This window comes from Tasmannia lanceolata, unplaced genomic scaffold, assembly GCF_043159265.1.
Source record: "Tasmannia lanceolata isolate RefF3 unplaced genomic scaffold, GAP_Taslan_0.1 ptg000019l, whole genome shotgun sequence".
In the NCBI taxonomy this organism is placed as follows: domain Eukaryota; kingdom Viridiplantae; phylum Streptophyta; class Magnoliopsida; order Canellales; family Winteraceae; genus Tasmannia; species Tasmannia lanceolata.
Genome location: NW_027518696.1, coordinates 3,666,627 through 3,688,190, shown reverse-complemented (window position 1 = coordinate 3,688,190; position 21,564 = coordinate 3,666,627). Strand labels below are relative to the sequence as shown.

At 38.8% G+C, this 21,564-nt stretch overlaps 2 protein-coding genes across 2 annotated transcripts; both read right to left on the bottom strand.

The window, feature by feature from the left end:
* Positions 1-782: 782 nt before the first annotated feature.
* On the bottom strand, positions 783-13,642 carry LOC143852767 (putative aminotransferase TAT2). Its single transcript, XM_077362357.1, has 9 exons — positions 13,486-13,642; positions 13,078-13,373; positions 10,863-11,217; positions 8,010-8,228; positions 2,377-2,436; positions 2,109-2,264; positions 1,731-1,824; positions 1,184-1,306; positions 783-1,001 (listed from the first exon to the last, which is right to left on the bottom strand). Exons 1-8 carry the CDS (start codon positions 13,507-13,509, stop codon positions 1,188-1,190), a joined length of 1,323 nt encoding a protein of 440 aa, XP_077218472.1. The 5' UTR covers positions 13,510-13,642; the 3' UTR covers positions 783-1,001; positions 1,184-1,187.
* Positions 13,643-20,111: 6,469 nt separating this feature from the next.
* LOC143853215 (uncharacterized) lies at positions 20,112-20,543 on the bottom strand. The gene has a single exon (XM_077362951.1). The coding sequence runs from the start codon at positions 20,541-20,543 to the stop codon at positions 20,112-20,114; it is 432 nt and encodes a 143-aa protein (XP_077219066.1).
* Between the last annotated feature and the right edge of the window lie 1,021 nt (positions 20,544-21,564).

Sequence of the window (21,564 nt, the reverse complement as noted above, 5' to 3'; positions counted from 1 at the left end):
TGTGGTAAGCTGAATTTCCAAACATATCCCATCCTCCCGCTATATACTGCTCTAGAAATTGTTATCCTTGGATTATTTAAACCCCTTGCTTGGCACGGGCTAAAGAGGGCTTAATGGATCTTGATTTCATATGGGAGATGTACTCTCTCCTTCCATAAGACTAATCTTCAGAATTGACAAACACAGAGTTTAATTTTGTACTTGTTTATCTCTTGCATAGAATGCCTAATTCGATAACAGAGCCAGCAACAGATGAGTCTTCTCAAGGTGTTCTGTGAGATCAACATCATGGATTTCAAATGTTAGAATGAAGAGATCGTTTCTCCTTTGTCGCATCTGAGTGTGTGCAAGGTGTAACATCCTTTTATTCTAGAATCAAAGGCAATGAATGCATTTTCCTAAGGTGGTCCTGTTATAAATCTCCAGTCAACACCATTCTCAATTGAAATATGAACCAAACAACCCATATTGTAGTGAGGCCACAAATTGAGGATCCATTCTCAATTGAAATATGGACCAAACAACCCATATAGTAGTTAGGCCACAGATTGAGGATCCTAACAATCTAATCAGTGTTGTATTTGATGGCTAAACAGGGAATGGTAGGAGGCTAACTGTTGATTTGAGTTCTTCTAACAGACTATTAAAACAGAGAAAGGTCTTCAACTTTCTACAAATGGCACAAGAAAGATGACTCATAGGGCTAAATTTTGGAGTGAAGCAGTAAACAAAAGGTGAAATATAACAAAAGAAAATAAAAGAAAAGCCTCAAGGCTTGAAGATAGGAAAGAAACATGTTTATTCTACTCAATGGGAAGGAGATGTGAATATACATACAGGAAATATTTGTCTCAGCAGATTACATTGAAGTAAAAATTAATTACTCAAATGACAGCCATTATTTTGTACTGTACCTGTACTTGTTATTCAATAAAATTATCGAAAATCTTAATATGCTGCACTTTGAACGTTGTAGATGTGATCCATGTAACTGTCAACCTCTGGAACACATATTACAGCAAAGAAGGGTAATCATCATATCTCCAAACTTGAAAATCAACTTGGATACTAAATGTGAACTCAGAGAGATGATTTATATAGGAAGAATAAGGCCACAAATAAATGAAATTAAGGGCCATAAAGCTGTGAAATTCAATCCCAAGGAGAAGCAAATCATATTTACCTAATCAGGCTGTCAGCAGGTGCCTTTCAGAAAAGGAATTGATCCGGTCAAAAGCTTCTCTCATTAGATCAACAGGAACTCCCAAGAATATCCTCACCCAATTTTTTAACCCAATGACAGACCCTGAACAATTTTTGATCCATAAAACTACTTTACATGAGAAAATGTCTATGCGAAAACCTCTTTTTTTTAATGGCAAAGATTTTTTTTTAATTAAAAAGTGTACGGCGGAGAGCGCCACGACCGAGATGGTCAATACAACAAAGAAAAAAACACCAAATGGGGTGTCATGATAGACCTATGTGGATATCTATAGCTATAAACATGAAATGGGCCTGAATAAAACAATAACATCATAAAATTATTGAAATATTCAAGGCATCCATATGAAGTCCAAGTTATAAAGATATCTCATGAATTTCAAATCTTTTTCTTACTTTTCTATTTTATATTTTAATATTGAAATTTGCAGCATGAGATCCTCATGGGTCTGTATCCAAAATTGTTACATTTCTCTGTGCCCAATTATGAGAAAATGGATTCTGACCTGGTAGAACCAGAACTGATTCTTCCTTAATCAACTCTCTTGCGAAGTCCATGTCATCATTGATGCCAGCAAGAAGACTTGTCTTCACCTCCACCTGTGATGAAGCACAAATCGGGTCAATCTCTGTCACTGCTCATTTGTTACTTCCAAGAATAGAAAAGGGAAATGATATCAGCAACACAATGTTTTGATAATTGCACTAACTCATCTTGTCTTTTAATATTTAAAGAGCTGCCAAAGGTTATTAGTTATTACAGTTGCCAAAAAGCTCTCGGATGCCAGTTAAAAAAGAAAAAGACGATCTGAGTTTGTGCAATTATTAAAACATAATAATGCCAATATCAGTAGCCTACAAAAATTAGTGAAATCGATGCCCACCATTATGAACATGCCACCCTGTGGCTTGGAATAACAGCTTAGTGCTTTGATTTGTCCAATTTTTTCATAGCAAGTATCAGCCGAGGATTCCAATAATTTCAATACATTATTATGAAAGTCTTGATTTGAACCAGACAATAGTCCTGGAACTGCTGCCTGTAATTAAAAGGAAGACAAAATGAGAACTATAATTCAACCTAACTACGTACATACATGTGTTCTTTCATGGATTCATTGAAATAAAACAGAAGAAAAGACAAGCAATAACCTGTATTATTGAAGCAGGACCAGAGACTATGTTCATAAGCGTCTGAATTGCCTCCTTGACCTTTCCACAAATAAAAAGGAGCCATCTTGAGAACTTTCTTACAGCAAATTAGCAATTGCAGATACTCTGAATCTTAAAACTCTTTACGTTTAATTTTAGTAAAATGAAAGCCTGGGTTCACGAGATTGCATGATTTGCGTTGTGGCCCAGCAAATAAACGGTTTGGATCATCCTATGAGTGGCCCCCATTGAACTTTTTTGAGAACTACTGGACTTCACGCGCACACAGCATATGAAATCTCTGATAACATAATCAATAAAAAAAAAATCTCTGATAACATAAGGACAATATGTAATTCGACTCCAACTACTCAAATCCAGTCCCTCTGAGACCCTTTCTTCTACTTGAAAACACTAAATCTACATCATTTTCGAAACTTCAATAATTGTGTCAACATTGTTTGAAATCCTAATCTAATTCTATTCCACAATCAGATGTTTCAAAGACATGTTTTACCAAAAGATTACAGCCAAATATAACAGCTTTAGCAAGCTCAGAACATAAGGTTCCTTGATTGTTTCTTGTCTCATGAAGCTCAGAACATAGGTTCCTTGATTGTTTCTTGTCTGGTGAAGGTAAGACACTGACAGCATAGTTTAAGGTAAACATGGACACCAACAATACATCTCACTACAGGCAGTCCAAAGTCCTCAAATTGTATTGGCCAATATCAGATATATTGTCAAAAGAAAAAAAAGAAGGAAAATCAGATAAATCTCCAATAAATGCTGATAGAGTAATTTATACTCATTATTTTCCAAATTTCTACTAGTTTGGGACAAAGGCTTTGTTGAGTTGAGTTGAGTAGAGTACAAACTCTACTTTAGATTAATTGATCTACTATAATCTATGACATATCATGCACAGTTAAAATAATCTACAACATGGATTAGCTAATCTATAACAAAAGGATACTGTAAATTCTGAAATAATTAACTATAATCTAGAGCATTCAATGAAACAAGGAACCAAAAGACTTTAAAAGAAGAAAATATGAAACTACAACTTGAAAATACTAAAGTGAATGGAGAAGAAGGTAGCGCGATTAATGCACAATTTATAAACTATCCTCCAACAACAACAACAACAATAAAAAACCTCATAGTGCAATTAAATTGACAAGAAAATAGCATGTGCTTTGCGTGAACATGATTCGTGCAAAAAATCTGCGTTTATGACCAAATTTTTACGATCTAAATTCACTACCCAAATATGGTCATTGTTAAGATTTGATCTTAATCATCAACCTAGGTACCACACAGCATATATGTGTTATCAAGATTCAAGACCATTAATTCCTTCAATATAAATGTTTGTTATGCAAGGTATTTAATAATAGAAGGGAATTTACAATTATTAGGTACTTAATATCTTAGTGATATTCACATCTATAAGAAATTAAATAGACAAAGAAATTTAAATTTGTAAGATATTTAAATAACATGAAAATTTACACTTACAAGGTTTTAAATAACTTGGGGTTTGTTCATGGACACCCAACTTTTCCCGTTATAGATAGTATATAGATAATAAAGGCAATTTCAGTGGTTTTTCGGAATTCATTAAAAATCATAGTACACCATTTGTATTGGTGCATTTGGTGCATTTGTTAGTGCACCGATTGTAGTAGTGCAATCGTGAGAAGTGAAAAGACATGGGCCCTTTGTCATATCACAGGGTGACGGGGGTATCCAGCTAGGATTTGAAGTATACCAGCATAGATGGAGGGGTCAGCAGTTCACAATCACCTCCATTTCGTTAGATGACGGATTTCTTAGCTTTGATAGAAATGGATCCGAACTCCATAGCACATATTGTATAGAGTTTCTGAGACCATTAGATAATTAGTTTTTTTTTTTTGGTAGGTAAGCTGGGATCGAACCTACGACCTCAAAGTTGAGAAACAAAATCTCAAACATTGAGCTACAAGCCCCCGTTTATTAGTTATTTTGTGCCATGCTACTCCTAGGACAACATGTGGTATGACATTTTTTATGCATCTTATGTATATCTTTTTGTTGTAAATTTGTAATGTTGTATTGGGACAACTTTTTTTTTTTATTGAATGGTGTTGTACAGAGACAATTATGGAGTGTACAACATAAAAGTGGAAAGATGTTATTATTTGTATTTCATTTCATTTCATTAATGTAGAGAATGATGTTTGGTAGGCAACATCATTGAATTGCACAACAAAGTAATCGCATCTTATGCACGGGATGTCATAGCGGCATGGGACCAATAATACCTCATAACTCTATGTGCTATTGACATAGAGTTGGGTTCCTTAGAGGGAGACTGGTCATTGCACTTTCTTATATTTCATTACACTGTACTTCTTTATTGACTTTACTGTTCTAGACATGTGCGACAACACATGTCATTAGGGGGTTCGATGTGATTAAGCAGTTATGGATGATTTTGTTGCTTATGTGATGGTTTCTAAGTATGCATTTGTGCTTATTCTAGAATTTCCCTAAGTTTTATCTTAAAATTTTATCATTTGCATATGTTTCCGTGATCTTACAAGATTTCCAGTGAAACTGAAATGTTTCCGTTTCCATGCCGACCGAAACCGAAATTTAAAACCTTGTTCTTTTAAAGAGAGAGCCCCAAGTAGTTATGCCCTACCAAAACTAACCATTGTTATGTGTTAGCTCTCTCTTTAGAGAGAGTCCTAAGTAGTTAAGTAATTATGTCCTACAAAAACCATCATTAATGTGTCATCCTCTCTTTTAACGAGAGTACCATGTGGTTACCCAAGTAGTTATATTACATCCAACTTAAACTACCCATTGTCATGTGTCATTCTCTTTTTTGAAAAAGAGTCCCAAGTGGTTACATAAGTACTTATCTCCAACCAAAACCACCAGTATGCCACTCTCTTTTGAAGAGTGTCCAAAGTAGTTATGTAACTACCAGAACCTTCCATCTCCTAAAAAAAGCCTTGTACATTTTAGGGTATGAGGAAATGAATATAGAATTTTGGGTGAGCCTCTCAATTTCTTGCAGAGTCTGACTCGTTACATATTCCTTGGTGTGAAATCAAGAACTTTTGTGTGAAACAGTGTATTTCTCAGTCACTTTCTCTTCTCTTTTAATCTCTCCTCTTTCTTGAATTCCTGTTTTCAAACTCACAACTTGACCAAAATCCATTCCTACAGCCTTGAATCTTTTTTTCCTTCTAATCTTCTCAGCCTCCTTTTTCTCAAAAAAGATTAAAATGCCCTTCTGCACCAGTTTGTCAAATCCACACCACAGTGAAACTAGATTTCAAAATTAAAATTTGGATTGTTCTTTTAGCCTTCTTAAAAGACTCTTGCTACTTTTAATTGTTTGCATTAAAGCCTGAATCCCCAAAATTTAACTTTTTCTCTTGGAATTTGCCCTTAAAAAGTCATATCCATCATATTGGGGTGTTGTTTGCACCTCATTTAAAGTTGTGGCTAGCAAGCCTAATCTGGAATTACTATTTAAAGGGGACTACACTTTTCGAATAGCAATGAAGCTCCCAATCCATTTCTATTGGATCCTTCTTAACATTTGGATTGTTCTTTTAGCCTTCTTAAAAGACTCTTGCAGTCTTGCTACTTTTAATTGTTTGCATTAAAGCCTAAATCCCCAAAATTTAACTTGTTAACTTGGAATTTGCCCTTCAAAAGTCATATCCATCATATTGGGGTGTTGTTTGCTCCTCATTTGAAGTTGTGGCCAGCAAGCCTAATCTTGAATTATTATTTAATGGGGACTACACTTTTAGAATAGCAATGAAGCTCCCAATCCATTTCTATTGGATCCTTCTTTGGTGCTCTTATGGTGCCTATTGTAGGTGTTACTTTTCTACAAGTCTTTTGTAATGGTCAATTGCTTGTTTGGTTAAATTCTATGGTTCCATCTTTCTATTTGCATATGATTATCATTGCTGCAATTGTTAGGCATTGTCTTTAAGAGACTCAAAGCATAAGATACAGCCTTCAACACTTACCCAAAGCTTTGCTAATAATAGACACTTGTCTTACCCAAAGCTTTGCTAATAATAGGCACTCGTCCTACGTCAGTTCATAGTATCAAAAGTTGTAGGATTAGTCAACTTGTGACATTTCATATATCACCTTTCCTCTCAGAGCCATAGGTCTGTTTTCCTCGAGTTCAGTGTAACTAGCTGCCCAAGTTAAAACACCATTTAGTTTCCCAATTGCATGGCCAGCTGTAGTTTCGTTCACTACCACATGGGATCACCATCGAGACCCCCAAACCCAGACCAATGGGATGAGATCCTAGCTAGCATCAATGCTAAGCTAGACCATATGATCATACCCCAAGAAAATTTCAAGGCACGTGTAGTAGTGTTGGAGAATAAAATGAATTCTGTGGATAATGAGAATGACAGAAATGGCAGACCTCTTAGTGTTGGAAACTTAGAATCATGGAGAGAAACTCAGGACATAAAAATGAAACTCCACCTTTTCATAACCATCCATTTGAGCACTAGGAGCACTTAGAATTCCTCGATATCCTTGTCCCCAGAGTTCCACACCCACCACTTCATGAGGAAGAGGACTGGGATGCCCAAAATCATGAGTACAACTTGCATGGGCGCGGCCGTGTAGGTGATAACACATAGAAGTTAATCTTGATGCACCTTTGATGGTAGACTTGACTCCGAGTTTTCCTAGACTGGATATCAAACATGGACCATTACTTTGAATGGTATGAAATGTCTAATGCCAGATGGGTTAGGTTTGCGAAGATGAACTTACAGGTCAGGCGAAATTGTATCAATACGACAGAATGTGACATGATCCAATAATCTACTGGGATGAAATGAAGGAGAAATTGAAAGCGAAGTATCTTTCAATGACTAATAGTGTCTCATGGATCAGCTACTCACCCTTCACCAGGTCCGTATGCCTGTTACTAACTACATGAGCTGATTTGATGAGTTGATGATCTGTTGTGATGTTGTGGAGGACCCAAAGTTACTTTCACGGTTTCACATTGGGTTGAGACCCCATGACCGAACAATTAAGGTTTATGTTACCGAGCGTTGAACATTACCTATTTGACGTGTATCATGTAGAGTGCGTGCGTGCCTGTGTGTGCGTGTGTGTGTGTGTGTGTGTGTGTGTGAGAGAGAGAGAGAGAGAGAGAGAGAGAGAGAGAGAGAGAGAGAGAGAGAGAGAGAGAGAGAGAGAGAGAGAGAACATAGGCAAGCGATGTGTGTTTATGAGAAAGAGAGAATCTGTTTTCTTCATCATCCTAGTGCATTGTTTTTCAATTGTTCAGGGAAGTTCTTTTGGGATTACTTGCTTATCGAAGGAGAAGGTAAGAGACATTGGAGGAGACAGCGGAGTTGGATGTTATATTCTAAACTTAGTTATTTATCACTTGTGGGAGTGAGAGAGGCATGGCAGTGGAGAAGTTTATCTTGCAGTTATTTATGGGAGAAGTTAAAATCTGTCTGTAGCTATTTATCATTGCTTAGATGTGCAAGCATTAGTAGTAGTAGTAGTGCAGATTAAAATTAAAGCAAAAGAATAAGAAATCTCAAGATATTTGCATCATGCAATACCTGTGATTGTCTAAGAAACCCTTGAGGATCACAAATGGCTAGCCATCCAAGACGCCAACCAGGAACGAGCCAACGCTTAGAAAGACCACCGATTGTGATAACTGGTGCAATGGAAGCAAAACCAGCCATGGGCACAAACTTATTCCCCCCAAAGACCATATGGCCATATATCTCATCAGCAATGACAAGCAAATTCAATTCCCCTGCAGTCTCTGCAATCTGCAATGCAATCAAAAGGCATTGTTACTCTCCAAGTTAACTAGTAACTAGTAAGGAAACTGTGCAATGTCAACCCAGCTCCTGTGGCACACATGTATGTGATCTAGACTGTTCATTGCTTAGGTGGGCCCCACAATGGATGGATCAGTACTCTAAATTGTCACTGAATGTGTTGTGCAATCCTACCAGAAGAATGATCCGAGGATAGATTTTCATTGATAAGAATCATCCATTGTTTGTCCAAGCAATTATCCATAGCAAGATCTATCCCATAAAAGCAATTTAAATTCGAAGGTTAGGATAAGTGAAATTCCTACCAAAAGGTGGAATTGCAATCATCCTTGTTTTTGAAGACAAATTCAGGGCTATTTGGATACATGGATATTAAAATCCAGGACTGTTAAACACTGGATTTTACAAGCTAAAACTTGGATTTTATAAACTAAGAGCTGGATTCTAAAAAGCTAAAATCTGGACTTTACAATCCTAAAAATGTACAATCCAGGCTTTAACTTATTAAATCTAGGTTTTAACTTACAAAATCCAGGATTTTACTATTCTGGATTATAAAGTCCTTGTATCCAACTTTTCAGGGATAAAAAATCACATTGAATGAGAGAGAGTGGAACTTTTCAACTTTCTCCCTCCTTAGTCGCTACTGCTTTGTCTTTAACGTTAGATCCTAACGTATTCTCTCTCTCTCTCTCTCCACACGCACAACAGGAACAGTTGGCGGGCCCAACAGAAACCGTTGGTGGAATGGTGGCCCATCTTTGAACAACGTAGGCCCCGCCCATACCAGACCATAGGATAATCCAAACCGTCCATTTGATGGGCCATAAACGTAAATAGGTTACGTCCCAAAATATCATTTCCATATGCTGATCCTAGCCCTCCGATCTAAATAGAAATTACATCTTATGCAACCTCTATAGATTGTAGGGTTGTGATGATTTTTGGGGCACAACCTATTTACATTGTGGCCCATCAAATGAATGGACTTGGTCGTACAGTAACATTAAAGCCCAATCGTAGGCCCCACCAATATTTTTTTGAAATTGAAGCGTACTGTCCACAACATAGGATGATCCAAGCCGTCCATGGTTTGGATCATCCTATGGTGTGGTTCGTACAGTAACATTAAGGCCCAATTTAGGCCCCACCCATATTTTTGAAAATGAGGTGTACCGTCCAGACCATAGGATGATCCGAGCCGTCCATTTGATGGGCCATAACGTAAATGGGTTGTGCCCCCAAATGGGTTGGCCCATCAAATGAATGGTTTGGATCATCCTGTGGTCGTAAAGTAACATTAAGGCCCGTCCACAACATAGGATGATCCAAGCCGTCCATGGTTTGGATAATCCTATGGAGTTGGTTGTACACTAACATTAAGGCCCAATCGTAGGCCCCACCGATATTTTTCAAATTGAAGCGTACCGTCCACAACATAGGATGATCCAAGCCGTCCATGGTTTGGATCATCCTATGGTGTGGTTCGTACCAATTTAGGCCCCACCCATATTTTTGAAAATGAAGTGTACTGTCCAGACCATAGGATGATCCGAGCCGTCCATTTGATGGGCCACAATGTAAATAGGTTGTGCCCCAAAAATCATTTCCGTAGGATGATCACAACCCTACAATCTATAGAGGTTGCATAAGATGTAGTTTCAATTTAGATCGGAGGGCTAGGATCAGCCTATGGAAATAATATTTTGGGACACAACCTATTTACGTTTATGGCCCATCAAATGGACGGTTTGGATCAAGGTTGCTAGAGCGGGAATCGAAGGCTCCCAGGGAAGAAGAATCCTACTGAAGGTTGCCAGAGAGGGAATCGAAAGCGGGAATCGAAGGCTCCCTGGGAAGAATCCTGCTTCCTTGGTTTGGATTATCCTATGGTGTGGTATGGGCGGGGCCTACGTTGTTCAAAGATGGGCCCACCATTCCACCAACGGTTTCTGTTGGGCCCACCAAGTGTTCATGTTGTGTGTGTGGAGAGAGAGAGAGAGGTCAAATGGTGGGAAAACGTTAGCCAGCCGTGGGGGGGGGGGGGGGGGGGGGGGGCGGTGGGGGGATATCAGCGTCCTAAAATTATCCTTACCATTCAAAAAAAAAAAAAAATCACATGGAACTAGCTTATCCATAACAGCCTATTTTGGAATACAGGGCAACCAAGGATAAGGTCTTATCCATGAAAACCCATCCTGTAATAAAAAAAATCACATATACACGCGTACCAGAAAGGGCAGTGATAAATTCACCCATATTTTTTCAAAATGGATAGTACAGTCCACACCATAGGATGATCCAAACCGTCCATTTGATGGGCCACAACGTAAACATGTAAAAATCATTACCATAGGATAATTCTAACCCTCAGATCTAAAGAGGGACTCACATCATGGAAACTTCTATAGATCGGACGGTTGGGATCATCCTATGTAAATGATTTTTTGGGGCGGTTTGGATCATCCTATGGTGTGGGCTCTGACGTCCATTTTTGAAAAATAAGGGGTGAATTCATTCGTAGAATGGGGTGAATTTTCTAACTAGAAATTTACCATAAAAAAAGTGAAAAAAAAAAATCGAAATGATAATTCCACCCTCTTAAGGGTATTTTTTTGGTACCTGGTGTAGGTGAGAACGGGAGTAAACGGCACCGGAGGGATTGTTAGGGTTGATGATGACAATCGCGACGGTGTGAGAATCCGATAAGGTCTTGATCTGGCCCAAATCGAGCTCCCAATTTTGATCGGGAACCAAATCGTAGAACCTAGTCTCGATCCCGTTGAGCATGGAGAGAGATTCGTAGAGAGGAAAACCAGGGTTTGGAAGCAATATGTTGGGTTTACATCCATCTCTGGAATTGGAGAGAACCGTCAGACAGATCTGAACCGCCTGTGTTCCTCCGCAAGTCAGAAAAACGTCGTCTTCTCCAATACCGGCGTACTCAACTCCCCACGACAGATAATCCGCCACTGCCCTGCAATTTTATTTTGATATTACGAAAACGGGATCCCGTTTGGTAAAAAAACAGACGAAGGTGTTTGAAGTGACACATGCGTAATAAGACAAGAAAGTGAGCTCGTATTTCCACGAAATGAGATAGGAAGTAAAACACGTCTTCATTTCCTACATAGCGGGCGGGAAACACGCTAGTGTCTTGAATGTTTCCAAGATTTAGTCGCCATCTCGCAAAGTATTCAAATCGCACGCCAAGAATTATTTATTCATCCCTGTCTCTTTTTTAAAAACTGGAAAATACCCTTGTCTCTTCTTAGAAACCGACACATATAATCTTATAACTCTACTTTGTTATGCGGGTACGATGTTGATAACCGTTGTTTTTTTTTCTAAGAACGGAGTTTTATCTCCGTTTGGTATTTTTAATTCTACTGAGTTTTTAATCTAACCAGAGAAAGTCCACAGGATTTGCTTGGTTTTTTTTTTTCCTATAATTCTTGCCAAAATTTAGGGGTGTCATTACCAAATATAAGAAGGGAGGAGAGATAGAAAGAAAGAGGACCCTCGGAGACAAGAAGTCCATGTCACTACAGATGAGTGGGATTAAAAAAATTCTAACACTAAAAGGCAACCAAACATAGGATGGGACGAAAATTTTACTAAAAACTTACCAGGACAAAAAATTTACCGGCAACCAAACGGATAGGGAAGTGATATATTCGCCCTTTATTACTCTTGAGCCAGCCCCCACTCTGGTGTATGCCTATAATAGCAGGGGATGTGGAAATATCCATCGGCTACTTTTTATTTTCAAAAGGAATTGATATTTCCATACCCCTTGCTATTACAAAGGAATCTGGAGGAACTTCCTCCAAACCAGGAGCCAAGTTTTACTGTTTATTAATACTCTTGAGCCAGCCCAATCTAGTGTATTTATTAATACTCTTTTACGCACGCTTGGAAGTTGCTGTCCCGAGTAATAAAAGAGAAACAAAATTTCGGACGAAAAAGCCTGAAAAATACCATATTATTTAGAATAAATCTGAATTCTGAGAATTTCAGCTAAAATGACTGGAATAATTTCGCCAAATTTCGGTTTCTGTCTCACCCTAAATTTAAAACCATGATCCCAACTCTTTATTTAAGATGAAATTATCCAACTAGGGATAGTTAACTAAAGAATAGCGCTTATCCAGAGATTTCTATAGTTGTGAGGTACTGAGCCCCGTCACACTCTCGGCCTCCATGTCCATTTCCGAGAAATGCTAAAAAGATTGGTTTCTATAGGCTTCACGTGTTAGGTATTCTTATTTACACGTCTCTGTGATAGCGTCCATTAATAAATTAATATGGTTCCCTTCCTATCTATTTCGCTAGGAAAATCTAAACCGTTGGGATTCACGCTCAACATGGGACCACTGATATTCTACAAGATCAACGGTCTTGATTGCACGTAACTGCCTGTGTGGAAACTTAGAATTTATCGATGCCATTGATATCCATGGTATATAGTGGGATGATCTTGTCCGTCCAAATCATTAGCCCATAATCAGATGGCCATGATGGAACAAATCAGAGTAATCATATCTTATCATATATTAATTAATATGGGTCAGCAACAAAAGAATGGATGGCTTGGTGGGCCCACTATCTATAGTGGGCCCCAACAACTAATATGCGGTGGAGAATATGAGATGTTTTTATCGGGAGACGTCATGGGACTCATGTGGTTGTTTCGTTTTAAGTACACCGGACAAAACTCAACTAAAAAATTGCAGGGAGGCCCACGCTAATTAATCTAGAGAGAAGAGTGCGATTATCAAAACAAGGGAGTGTGAATATCATTTCTAACAACGTAAGATTAAAACGCGAAACACACCGTCGAGAAAAAGGAATCCCGCAGGAAGGAGCATAGCCGTTGAATTTCTCAGATGAGACTGAATCAATGATGGCTTTAGATACATCTTGGCCTTGCTGAAAGGCGGGGAAAGACGAGGCATCTCCTACTCCGAGAGAAATCAAGCTTTTCTCAGATCTAGATTTAGAAAGGAAATCATATACAACACCTCTGATGGTAGCTTTTTGGTCCTCCACGAGAAGAGAATTGCATATTCTTCTTTTACAAGGTTTATCACTGCTGCTGTTTGTGATAGATCCATTTTTATAGATAGTTACCTGTAAAAATTAGAAAAAAAACGAGGATTGAGCAAGAATGAGAAGATAAGAAGATGAAAGGGTGAAAATTTTATTTTCATTGAAAAAATTAGTGAGATTTTGAGGAAAGTACCTGGTCTAGAATCGAAGGAGGCATCTGAGAGTGAGGGGGGAGGAGGAAGAGATATTTCTGGACTGGGATTACACGTAGAAAGCACTGACGTATGAAATTAGTAGTCTTTGTACCGATCCTTTCCTTTTTATAGGTGTGGCTGAAAGGTCAGTCGTTGAGTTTGTTCTACAAGGGGGGGAAGTATGGGGAGTCGTAATTACAGGTGTAAGACACGTATTTGTTAGATATGGTCAAATTTTGACCGTTGGATTAGGTCTATCTATGGGAAGTGATATTTACGTCCGGCAGAGGAGACCACCTGGATTGTACGTGGCAATCAAATCCACTGGATTTTTCTGACGTAACGTACATTTGCCCCCTTAGTCATTGAAACACTGGAGCCGGAATCAAAGGGGCGTAAATATCACTTCCCTTTCTTTCCTTCATCTTATCTTTATCCATCTCATCATTTACTCATTAATGAAAATCATCTATAAATTAGTGAAATCTTAGAATTTAACATGGTATCAGACCGATACGTTCCGGAGCTGGGCACAACGCAGGGAGTTTTGCTTCTCTGGCGAACGACTGATCTAGCCGTTGCCCTCAGTTCTTTACACAAGCCGGAAGCATGTGATCGGCCTCGCCCTGGTCGTCTTCTCCACCACGCCTATGGAGATGCTTTAGAAGAACTCAATACCATGGATGGTCAGGGCTTGATAATTTTAGATATACATTACATGCATATGTCCTGGAGGGTTAAACCAGTTTCCCTCGAAATGGTATTAAAAGAATATGGGCTTCAATTTAGGGAATGTGTCATGCCCCAAACCACCACCATGGATTGGAACATAATAGTGCCACACAAGTGTAAAGTGAACTGTACAAGCATGCAAACCTAACGGTTAATCAGAACCATGCAAACAGTCTATAAATAAGTCAAATCAATCATCCATCCATAACTGTTAAATCAAAATAATCTTGAGTATTAATATCTCACATAAGAACTATGTCCATGTAATAATACTCACTCAATCTACTAAGATAAATAAAAGTCTTCCTCTCGTGGTAACTTCCCTCGCTACTCCAACTCCGCGTGGGAATATAGCTTCAGGATCTAAAATTTGTAAACCACGGGTGAGCCAGAGCTCATGTGAAATAATAATTAATAAGAACTATACAAACAGATAGAGTATCATTAACGAAAATAATCAAAAGCAATCGGTCTAGGTCAAGTTTCTAATGATATTTCAATACAGATATCAATGTGAGACATTCAATACATCTTGGGTTCAGAAATAGCTTAGTTTATTATTTTTCAAAATTTTGACTGTCGACATTTGTCAGCAAATTATGCATTCCCCACCAACCAGGTTCTAGAATTGGCCAATATTAGTTCAGATTATTTAGTCTGCCAATGAATTATGCGTTCCCCACGGGCTTGGGTCCAAAAATAAACTTAAGTTTCCTAAAGATGTCAATTATCAAAGAGTTTAATAATCAATAATGGTTTCAATAGCTGAAAATACTTGAGTTCAATTCAACAGGGGATCAATAGAAACAATAAAAGGATTATACCCTCAAACATGCAGATTTTGAAGTGAAACGGGATTCATAATTCGATTACGGCACAAACATCAATAATCTACTATGGGTAGAAATCAGAAGAATTCCATTGGTGTTCTTTGATTAATTAAGTGATCATTATTAGGCTTAAAGAAGTAAGCCAGAACACTAGTTACGGAATCTAGAATTCAAAAATAAAATCTCAAATTTCAGTGGGTTTGGATGCCCGACTCAGGTCTTCGGACGTCCGGGTGTCTCTTCAGAAGACCCTTTGGACGTCCCTGAGAACTTCCGAAGAAAATCCAACTCTTGGTTTCCTCATTACACATTATTGTGGGCTGTGTTTTTCCGCGAGAAGTCTAGTTTTCTACCCAATTTCATCAAATCTTTGGGGAGTCATATCTTCTTCGTTTGACCTCCGTTTAGCACGAGGTTGGATCCGATGGACTCCTGGTAACGAGAGGAATCCATTAAACCCAAACTTACGCATCGACACCCATGAACCGAAGATCAAAGCATCCACACCCATGAAGTGAAGATCAAAGTGAAACCTTAGATCTATGTCAAAAGTTACAAACTCTTAATTTCCAATGCCAAGACAGCTTGATCTTGAATTCGTTGGGGGTCAAGAAACTAAGCGATCCTGAAGAAATCCAAGAACAACCGTATAAATCGTTTCTAACATGATTCAATCATCAAAGTCTCCCTTCTAATTTCACTATTCCTCTTTTAGGATTTGATTATCCTATATGAGATTCTATATGGGGTGTGGAAGTAAAGTCCAATATTTTTCAAAAAGTACAGTGGGGCCGACGTCACATGATCCAAACCATTCATTTGTTGGGCCACAATGTAAATAGGCTGTACCCCATAAATCATCTCCATAGGATGATCCCAGCCCTCGAATCTATAGAGATTTACACAATGTGCAGTTCGTCTATAATAGGAGACATGGAATAATATGACGTTGGAGTGTGGAGATAGGAGAAGAAAGAGGTTACAGACTTTCGAAATCTCAGAATTTAACATTTAATGATCCCAACCGTTTATCCTATGCGAGATTCTATATGGGGTGTGGACGAAAGTCCAATATTTTTCAAAAAGTTTAGTGGGGCCGACTTCATGTGATCCAAACCATTCATTTGTTGGGCCACAATGTAAATAGGCCGTACCCCAGAAATCATCTCCATAAGATGTTCCTAGCCCTCGAATCTATAGGGATTTACACAATGTACAGTTCGTCTATAATAGGAGACATGGAATAATATGACGCTGGAGTGTGGAGATGGGAGAAGAAAGAGATTACAGACTTTCAAGAGTAGAGACAAGGGAGAGGGGAATGTCGTAGATGATCTTTCCATCAATGTTATTCTTGTTGGAACCAGAAACTCTACTCAAATAACTCTCTTTTGAAATATGATATTTGCACCAGTGTATTTCTTCTACTGGATTAGGAGAAAGCTAAGGGGGAGAGAGAGAGAGAGAGATGTTAAGATTCGTCTATCTTTTATTTCACACACACCATGCATTATATAGAATGCATGCCATTTTCATGTTACATCACATATTCACATCACACCTAACACATTCAATGCCATAAATACAATACAAAGAAAAAACAACACTAAAGGATTTTTACGAATCTTATTTGCATGCCTTAATATCTTCGGATTTGCATGCGCCGAATTTTTGACCAACCGCCCAAGATATACCAATCTCAAGAGTTGTCAACGAACATTAAAATATCAATTTAATTTTCAACAGCCTCCCTTAAATCGATTTTTAAAATCAACAACATCGAGCATCATCTTCAATCTCTCAAATGAAGTCGCCTGCAGCGGTTTTGTCAAAAAATCTGCCACTTGATCTTCAGATCTGCAAAATTCGATCTCGATTTCCCCATCTTGGACCAAATCTCGAATGTAACAATATTTAATCCCAATATGCTTGCTCCTTCCATGAAAAACTGGATTCTTGGCAAGTGTGATTGTAGATTTATTATCACACATGATTTTGGTAGGGCCTCCATGTTTGTGCCTCAACTCATCCAGCATGCGACGCAACCATACTGCTTGACATGCCGCTGAAGTTGCTGCCATGTATTCTGCTTCTGCTGTTGACAGCGCAACAACCTGTTGCTTCTTTGATGACCAAGAAGACACTCCTGCTCCCAGATAGAAAACATACCCGGAAGTGCTTTTCCGAGTCTCAATATCACCTCCCCAATCACTGTCTGTGTAACCTGCTAGACTGAAATCGTCAGAATATGTATAAAAAATTCCATCATCTCGAGTACTGCCAACGTACCGCAAGATCCGTTTTGCCGCTTGTAGATGTGATTGTTGTGGTGTCTCCATGAATCGACTGATAAGCCCCACTCCATAAAATATATCTGGTCTAGTAGAAGTCAAATATCGTAGACTACCGACTATGCTTTTAAAATAGGTGGGGTTTACCAGTTCTCCACTTCCTTCTTTCTTCATCTCCAGACGTTCTGCAATTTGAGTCCGAATTGGCTTCGTGGTGTCCATCTTGAATTTCTTCAAGATATCATTAGCATACTTTTTCTGAGAAATAAATATGCCATCATCGCACTTCGATGCCTAAGAAATAGGACATCAATCCCATATCTGTCATTTTGAATTGACGAGTGATCGCCTCCCTGAATTCAGCAAACATTGCCTTGCAATTTCCTGTGAATATTAAGTCATCAACATAAAGACATACAATCATCATATCACCGTTGGATTTTGACTTGATATATAACGTGTGCTCATAAGGACATTTCTGGAACCCATCTTCCAGCATGTATGTGTCGATTCGTGTGTACCAGGCACGTGGGGCTTGTTTCAGTCCGTACAATGCTTTCCTCAACCTGTACACTTGATTCTCATGGCCTCTCTTGACATAACCTTCTGGTTGTTCAAAATAAACATCCTCTTCAAGGACGCCATTTAGAAATGCTGATTTGACATCCATCTGTTGAATTTTCCACCGATTTTGAGCTGCAAGTGCTACAATCATTCAGATGGTATCCATTCTGGTAACAGGTGCGAACACCTCAAAGTAGTCAATCCCTGGCTTATGTTTGTAGCCTTTGACCACCAGCCTTGCCTTGAATCGGTCAACTTAACCGTCGGGTCTGTACTTCGTCTTGTACACCCACTTGACACCGATTGGCTTCTTTCTAGATGGTAAAGAAGTCAACTCCCATGTGGCATTTTTTTTCTATTGCATGGATCTCCTCATCCATAGCCTGAATCCATCGTGCATATTTGGCTGTATCTTTATAAAAAACTGGGTTACAATCTGTGAATAGACAAAAATTTACTAAAGTTTCATCAGTAATATCTTTATTAGTGTCATTGTCTGAAGTGATCACATAGTCTTGTAAGCGGGCCAGAATCACCCGCGTTCGCTTTGGTCGTTTCGTAGGCTCCGGAATTGCTGCCTGTGATTGAGAACTTTGTAAAGGGGATGAACTACTTGGTAAATATCTGTCTGTGTCCTCCCACGGTTCATTTTCGACGATGACATCTTTCTGGTTGTCATCTTTTTGGTTCTATGCCCAAGCTTCATCTTCAACAAACTGGACATCTCTGCTCACGATCACTGCCCCTGATACCGGGTTATATAATTTATAACCTTTGGTGACATCACTGTAGCCGATGAAGATGCATTTCTGGCTCTTGTCGTCTAGCTTCTTCCTTCTTTCGTTAGGTATATGTGGATATGCAATACCTCCAAATACCAGTAAGAAAGAAACATCTGGCTTGTTGCAGCTTCAAGCCTCTTCTGGAGTTCTTCCAAGAACACTTGTTGGACACATGTTCAACAAATATACAGCACAAGCAACAGCTTTTGCCCAAAAAGACTTTGGCAGAGATTTAGATTTTAACATGCTTCTGGCCATTTCAAAAATTGTCCTATTTTTTCTTTCAGCTATACCATTCTATTGAGGTGTATAGCTAGCTGTCAGTTGACGTTGGATACCTTGAATTTTGCAGTAATTGTTAAATGCAGTTGAGGTGAATTCTCCTCCTCAGTCTGATCTCAACGTTTTTATGTTAAAGCTGCTATGTTTTTCAACAAGGGCTTTAAACTCTTTAAAATTTTCAAACGCTTCTGATTTTTCTTTCAGAAAATAAACCCAACTTTTCTCGTAAAATCATCTACGAAAAGTAACATATACCTCTTGTGCCTGAGAGATTCTTCCTCAACTGGTCCACATATGTCTGGGTGAACCAACTCCAGCGGTTGTTTGCCTCTCCGTGATTTTCCGACCGGAAAAGAATCACGGTGATGTTTTCTGAGAAGACATCCTTCACACGGCCGATCTGGAGCGTTGATAAGAGGTAGTCTCATTACCATATCTTTCTGCACCAAGAGCCTCAATCCTCGGAAATTTAGATGACCAAACAGAAGACGCCATAGCCAATTGCTATCTTTCCCCATCACTTGTAAATTCATCTCGGTTCTCGTGTGAAGATTCAACGGGAACATTCGGTTTTTTGTCATATGCACCTTTGCCATCATACGTCCGCCTTTAGTTTTGATGGTGCACACACCATTTAGGATATGAATATCGTGCCCTTTCTTTGAAAGTTGCCCCATACTCAACAAATTCCAAAACAACGCCGGCACAAAGAATTCGTCTATAATGGTAATGTCAGTACCATTCTTAGACTGGATTTTTATGTCACCTTTGCCCATCACCGGAATTTTGGATCGATTTCCAAAATTAACTTCACCACGTACCGATTCGTCCAAGCATGAGAAAAACTCCTTTCTTCCACACATGTGATTACTACACCCAGTATCAAGATACCAGATATTTGTACACTCGCAAGTCTGTAGTGCTCGAACTATTGACATCGGTAGCACTTGACTTTGGACTTGTCACGTGCTCCTGCATAACCACCGCGACCTCTGGAATTATTAATATCACCAGCTTTATATTTACCAGTGATATTATTTCTTCCTTTGCCTCGACCGCGTCCTCGGCTCCCTTGATAGCCACCACGATTGTTCTGAACAAATCTGCTCTGCAACGCATGCTCCATGTTAGAGCTGCCAGCCTTCTAGTTCATCCTTTGCTCATGGGAGCATAATGAACCCATCAACCGTTCTATCGATATGGTTGATGTGTCTTGCCCTTCTTCAATTGCGGCGACAACAAAGTCAAATTTCGTACTCAAAGATCGCATGATCTTTTCCACAATCCTTTGATCTTCAATTTTTTCACCGTTAACCTTTAATTGGTTAACTATGGATTGCACCCGATCAAAGAATTCCGAGATTGATTCCGAGTCGCTCATTTTTAGAGACTCGAATTCACCTCTCAATGTTTGTAGCCGCACTCGCTTGACCCGATCATCCCCTTTATAGGATTTTTGCAAAAGATCCCACGTCGCGTGCGCCGTCTCTGCTGCCGATATTTTTTCAAATACCGACTTGTCTACAGCTTGAAGGATGGCATACAATGCCTTTTGGTCTTTCTTGCGAGTCTCCATCAATAGATCTTTCTCCTCCTTCTTCAATGCTTCAAATGTTGTTGAATCGACTACTTCGGTGAAGCCACTCTCCACCAGATTCCACAAATCTTAGGACCGAAAAAAATACTTTTAACTGGACGGACCAGTTGTCGTAATTTTTCCCCATGTGCTTTGGAAGTTGTAAATGAATCGAATTGGTTGCCTCCATTATTCAACTTACAAACTAGCTCTAATACCAGATGTTGGAACCAGAAACTCTACTCAAATGACTCTCTTTTGAAAAATGCTATTTGCACCAGTGTATTCCCTCTACTGGATTAGGAGAAAGCTAAGGGGGAGAGAGAGAGATGTTAAGATTCGTCTATCTTTTATTTCACACACACCATGCATTATATAGAATGCATGTCATTTTCATGTTACATCACATAACACCTAACACATTCAATGCCATAAATACAATACAAAGAAAAGGCAATACTAAAGGATTTTTACGAATCTTATTTGCATGTCTTGATATCTTCGGATTTGCATGCGTCGAATTTTTGACCAACCGCCAAAGATATACCAATCTCAAGAGTTGTCGATAAATATTAAAATATCAATTTAATTTTCCACAATTCTCAACTGGAATTGAACTCAAATTCACTTCATATAAGCTCAAGCGTAAAGCTAGCCCCATGAGAAAATGCGGGTTTCTATCCACTAGTGACGAGGCACCGTTCAAGGGAAGGGAAGAGAAGAGAAACATTAATGCTAGTCAAGTTGTCGGAGGTAGGCTCCTAAACTGAGGCAATAATTGTGGATAATAAATTTTCTAAACTTCCCTTTTTCTTTTTTGGAAAATTATTAAAAAAATGCAAAGTTTTGTCTAAATTGTGAATAAAGGGTAGTGATTTGAAATTTATAAAAAATGTGCTGTCAGGTGAGAGAAGATGGCTTTTAGGACAAAAATACCCCTCCTACATCTTTTTTCCCTCCACCTTTTTGCACCTATCCCTATGCACTTAGTACCTTCTCACCTACCACCTTCTTCTTCCTC

Excerpts from the sequence above, each read along its gene's own strand:
- LOC143852767 (XM_077362357.1), bottom strand. The coding sequence starts at position 13,509 with ATGCCTCCTTCGATTCTAGACCAG. Across the intron at positions 13,374-13,485 it reads CTCCTTCGATTCTAGACCAG|GTAACTATCTATAAAAATGG; the intron begins GTACTTTCCTCA and ends TAATTTTTACAG. Across the intron at positions 1,307-1,730 it reads ATCAGTTCTGGTTCTACCAG|GGTCTGTCATTGGGTTAAAA; the intron begins GTCAGAATCCAT and ends AAAATTGTTCAG.
- LOC143853215 (XM_077362951.1), bottom strand. The coding sequence starts at position 20,543 with ATGGAGACTCGCAAGAAAGACCAAAAGGCATTGTATGCCATCCTTCAA.